This window comes from Macrotis lagotis, chromosome 8, assembly GCF_037893015.1.
Source record: "Macrotis lagotis isolate mMagLag1 chromosome 8, bilby.v1.9.chrom.fasta, whole genome shotgun sequence".
Classification (NCBI taxonomy): domain Eukaryota; kingdom Metazoa; phylum Chordata; class Mammalia; order Peramelemorphia; family Peramelidae; genus Macrotis; species Macrotis lagotis.
In genome coordinates, this window is record NC_133665.1 from 44,532,673 (window position 1) to 44,537,709 (window position 5,037).

The window sequence follows — 5,037 nt, forward strand, 5'->3', positions numbered from 1 at the left end:
GGGATCATCTCTGTAGCATTCCTTGCAGCTGAATCCTTAGTCACAAGCCTGAAATCATATTTGTCTTTACTGTTGTGAATGTTTAAAGTGAATTATATCTAAGGACTCTGAATTAGTGTTTGAAATATTAATGGTGTTAATGTGTGAGATTTTTACCTCTAATGGGAATTGCCATCTCCCTTTAATTCAGCAGTCATTCAATATTTGCCCTATAACTTCTTTTTTTGAAATTTGTTTGGAACTGGAGAAGTTTCTCAAACATAGCTACCTTGTCATCTTCCTATTCACTCTTCTTTCATATCATATGTCTGCTTTTATCATTCTCTTTATTTTTGCTATTATTCATATATTTAAACACTTGAACTGGTAATATATATCAAAGCAAAAATCATACTGGAAAAGTGAAAAATAAATATGTCAAAGTATGAACTTGATTATGAATATGTTCCAATTATCATTCACTGTTATAAATCATTTCAAAAACCTTGAGATATGTTCTTCCCCTAAATGCTACAGGTGACAGACCAAATGACATGGAAAAGGGAAATTTCACAGATGTGACTGAGTTTTTCCTAGTCGGACTTTCTGAATACCGAGGCCTCCAGCTATCTCTTTATGTTCTCTGCCTAGTGATGTACCTGATGATCCTGTTGGGAAATAGCATCTTCATTATCATCAGTATCCTGGATCCCTGCCTTCATACACCTATGTACTTTTTCCTTGGGAATCTTTCCTTTCTGGATATATGCTACACATCCTCCTTTATCCCTCAAATGCTGAAAAATTTTATGTCCAAGAGAAAATCCATCTCCTTCACTGGATGTGCCCTGCAAATGATTATTTCTCTTGGTCTGGGTTGCACAGAATGCGTTCTCCTGGCAGTGATGGCTTTTGACCGGTATGTTGCCATCTGTAATCCCCTGAGATACACCACAATAATGAACAATGGACTGTGTATTCAGATGGCAGTTTGGACCTGGATAATAGGGTGTTTGAATTCCCTGCTATCTTCTGGGCTTGTCCTGATAAAGCCTTTCTGTGGGAATATCATCGATCAATTTTTCTGTGAAATCCTGGCTGTTATTAAGCTTATCTGTGGAGACATCTCTGTCAATGTACTTGTCATTATGGTGGGAAGTATTGCTTTCTTAATCATACCTCTGCTACTCATTTTATTATCCTATATCTTCATCCTCTCCACCATCCTGAGGATCAACTCTAGTGAAGGGAGGAAGAAAGCCTTTTCCACCTGCTCAGCTCACCTGGTTGTGGTGATCTTGTTCTATGGCTCAGCTCTTTCCATGTACATGAAGCCCAAGTCTAAGGACACCAAGATATCTGATGAGCTTATTAGTCTGTCTTATGAGATAATTACCCCAATGCTAAACCCCATTATTTATAGCCTTAGGAACAAGGAGGTGAAGGGGGCTATTGAAAAAGTCCTGATCAGAAACTTATCCTTGAAAAGAATATGAAACAACGAGATTATTAACAAGGTTGGTTTTATTTCTTGGACATTGTCCTTGGTATTCAAAGATAACCTAGTTCTATATATTATTAAGTGGATTGGTGTGATTGCAAAATTTAATATGTGAGCCTACTTCTTTTCACACAGGATATGCATGTATGTTATTTGAGACACAATTTCCCTCCTTTGCAGCCCTGTCTCTTAGTCTCTTGGGGGTTTACAAAACCTTTAATTAAAATAAAGCGCTCACACACACACACACACACACACACACACAGAAAAGCTAAGCTCTTATATGCTGGCAAATGTGAGAGAAAATTGTTTCTACTTGCCTGATGTCAGATTCAGTAGAATTAACAGTGAGCAAAATACATGAGCTTTCTGAATAATGATACAATTATATTTATATTTCTCATGTTCTATACATATTTAATATAATATGTAATACACTGAGCTTGGTAGAATAGATATAAGGATAAAAAGAGTTAGAATAAACATAAGGATAACAGGAGCTTATAGTAGAGTAGAAATCTGAATCATGGGATCTCAGATTTAAAAAGGATCTTAGGGGTGGCTAGAGGGTGCAGTGGATACAGCACTGGCCCTGGAGTCAGGAGGACCTGAATCTGGCCTCAGACACTTAATAATTACCTAGCTGTGTGACCTTGGGCAAGTCACTTAACCCTATTGCCTAGCCAAAAAAGGATCTTATAAGATTTACATACCAACTCAAGTATGGTTCAAGAATCCAGTCTATACTATATTCAACAAATGATTCTCTAACCTCTTGTGAAGAGAAATACACCACCTTAAGGGAGTCTATTCCATTTTTAGACAGTTTTATTTGTAAAAGACTTTTTCATTAATAAAAAACTTGACTCTCAGGATTGTCATAGAGTTATTTCTGATACTGCTATTTAAGGTGAAGAAGAGCATGCCTAATTTTTCATCCACAGTACAATTTTTCAAGCATTTTGAAATAGTTGTTCTGGATCCTATAAATAATATTTTTTTCAACATAATATCATCATTTCCTTCTGAAATGAGAATCTGGCTATAATCCCAGTCCTTGTGAGCATGTATAACTTCACTTGATTGATACAATCTAAATGTAGATTGGGAGTGGACTCAGACAAATCTAAAACAGGTCTACTAGCAATGGGATGGAGACTATTAGCTGCATAACTGGAACTGGGGGAAGATGATATTCAAAAAGCATCCGGGGGCGGCTAGGTGGCCTTGGAGTCAGGAGTACCTGGGTTCAAATCCTGTCTCAGACATTTAATAATTACCTAGCTGTGTGGCCTTGGGCAAGCCACTTAACCCCATTTGCCTTGCAAAAAAAAAAAAAAAGACCCAAAAAGCATCAGGACAGCTGAACCACTTCTCTTTCAGGGACCTTCTTCCTGACAGGTGATATTTTGTTGAAACAAAAAAAATGCTCCAAGTGGAAATACCTGATGATGTAGAACCTATGAATATAGGACTCAGTTCTTTGCCTTGGCATTTGTTCTTATTAGGTGAAGGAGATAGGAGAATTTTAGGTGAAGGAGGGTGAATCACAAGGAATTCTGGATCTACAGTCAGATTTAGGGTTTGTAGCCAATGGATTCAGCTTGGAATCCATGGGGAACAAGGATTGACCTTAATGACTCAGACCTGTTGAGGTGGCTAGGTTATGCAATGGATAGAGCACTGGCCCTGAGTACAAATCCAGCCTCAGACACTTCATAATTACCTAGCTTTGTGGCCTTGGGCAAGCCACTTAACCCCACTGCCTTGCAAAAAATCTAAAAAAAAAAAAAAAAAAAAGAAAGAACTCAGACCAGTGATAGTTGAACCAGAAGCCTATGCAACCACAATTCTACATTTAAATATTAATTTGGTGGGACAAATGAAATATAAAAATTGTATTAAATCTGAGATCATTTTCCTCAGGATCTGAGATAGGGAGCAAAACATCCCTGAAAAATGACCAGGAGAGAATTGTTGGGGTAATATCTTATTACTCTTATTACTGTATTCTTCAAGTAAACAGCCTTTTCTAAAGATCCATCAATGTTAATTAGTAAATGACACTGACTATTCCACATTAGGTGAAAGCAGAAAAAAAAAATGATACTAGAATAAGAGTTTGAATTGATAGCATTCAAAAAAGAACACCTCCAGTTCTCAAGAACAGAGAGTGTCTGTGTGTATGTGAGTGAGAGTGAGAGTGAGAGAGAGAGAGAGAGAGAGAGAGAGAGAGAGAGACTGAGATACTAGCTCCTTCAATCAGTTCTCAACATCTTAGTCTCCTTTCCTTGGAAACTCTCATATTTATCAATATTCTTCCTAAAACACATTGTTTAGTCTTAATACAATATTCTACAGGTGAATACATATTCTTAGCAGAGTGGGATATAGGGCTACAATCGTTCTCTAGTTCTAGTACTATATTTCTTTAAATTTACCTTAAGGTGAATTGTGAGAAGTTGGTAGTGTCTCCCACACTGAGTAGGCCTCTAGAAGTGCTCTAGGAAGATAGGGATAAGGAAAGCTAGAGAGACGCAGCAATAAGTTCCTCCATTTATACTATGTCTGCACAAAAATGACAAAGAAACTGAGTGGAAATGAGCCAAGGTGGGAAAAAAGCAAAGTATGTAAACAGCATAGATCTGGAGTAGGACCAGGCTAACCCGCAGTCTGTATAGTCCAACTAGACCAGGAGATCATATCAGAACTTAGCACAAACTTCACCCTGTGGAGGCTTCAGCACACAATACAAAACCACCTGTGCCTCAGACAGGAGAGGAGATAGGGCCGGACCAGAACCAAGCCCAGGGCCTAGAAATCCTAGACCCTACTTATGCATGAGACAGGACCCAAACAACACCCAGGACAGGGTACAGTTCAACTCTCTTGAACCTTTTGGATTTCATCTCTGTCCTGCATATCATCTCTTCCTCCAATTGAGCATCATTAGCAAACATAAGAAACATGCAAGCTACTTATAAAACTGTTGAAGCAGAGTTTGGGGACAATCCATTAGACACAGGTTAGTAACAGTCTATTAATCACCTCTCATTAAATCCAGTCCTTCAGTAGACACTTTTGCATCCATCTAACTGAATTGTCCTTCAACCCATTGCTCTCTATTTTGCCAGTGAGAAAACTGTAAGTCAATCTCATCCATAAGTTATTGTCTAGTCATTTTTCAGCCATGTTTAACCCTTTGTAACCACATTTCAGTTTTTTTGTTAGAAAAAAATGTTGATTTACAATATCCTTCTCTAGCTCATTTGACAGATAAAGATACTGAGGTAAACAGGTTAAGTGACTTACCCAGAGTCATAAAGTTAGTATCTGAGACTGGATTTAAAATAGGTTTTCCTGACTCCAAACCCCGTGTGCCCTCTACTGTACCACCTAGCTGCCCACCCATAAGTGCAGATGTGAATATTCTAGTCTGAACTAAAAACTTATAGAATATTGATGCACATGTTCATGTAAGTGTGTGTATCGGGCAAGGAAGAGCATTGGGGAGTAGAAAATCAATTCATACAGAAGACAATTGCAGATTTTATCCA

The 5,037-nt window shown here is 37.9% G+C and overlaps 1 protein-coding gene across 1 annotated transcript; it reads left to right on the plus strand.

Annotated features, from left to right (window-relative positions):
* The first annotated feature begins 533 nt into the window (after positions 1–533).
* On the plus strand, positions 534–1,475 carry LOC141494778 (olfactory receptor 13D1-like). The gene has a single exon (XM_074195974.1). The coding sequence runs from the start codon at positions 534–536 to the stop codon at positions 1,473–1,475; it is 942 nt and encodes a 313-aa protein (XP_074052075.1).
* The last annotated feature ends 3,562 nt before the right edge of the window (positions 1,476–5,037 follow it).

What these genes read in the sequence shown, in the direction of transcription:
- LOC141494778 (XM_074195974.1), top strand. Translation starts at nt 534, where the DNA reads ATGGAAAAGGGAAATTTCACAGATGTGACTGAGTTTTTCCTAGTCGGA.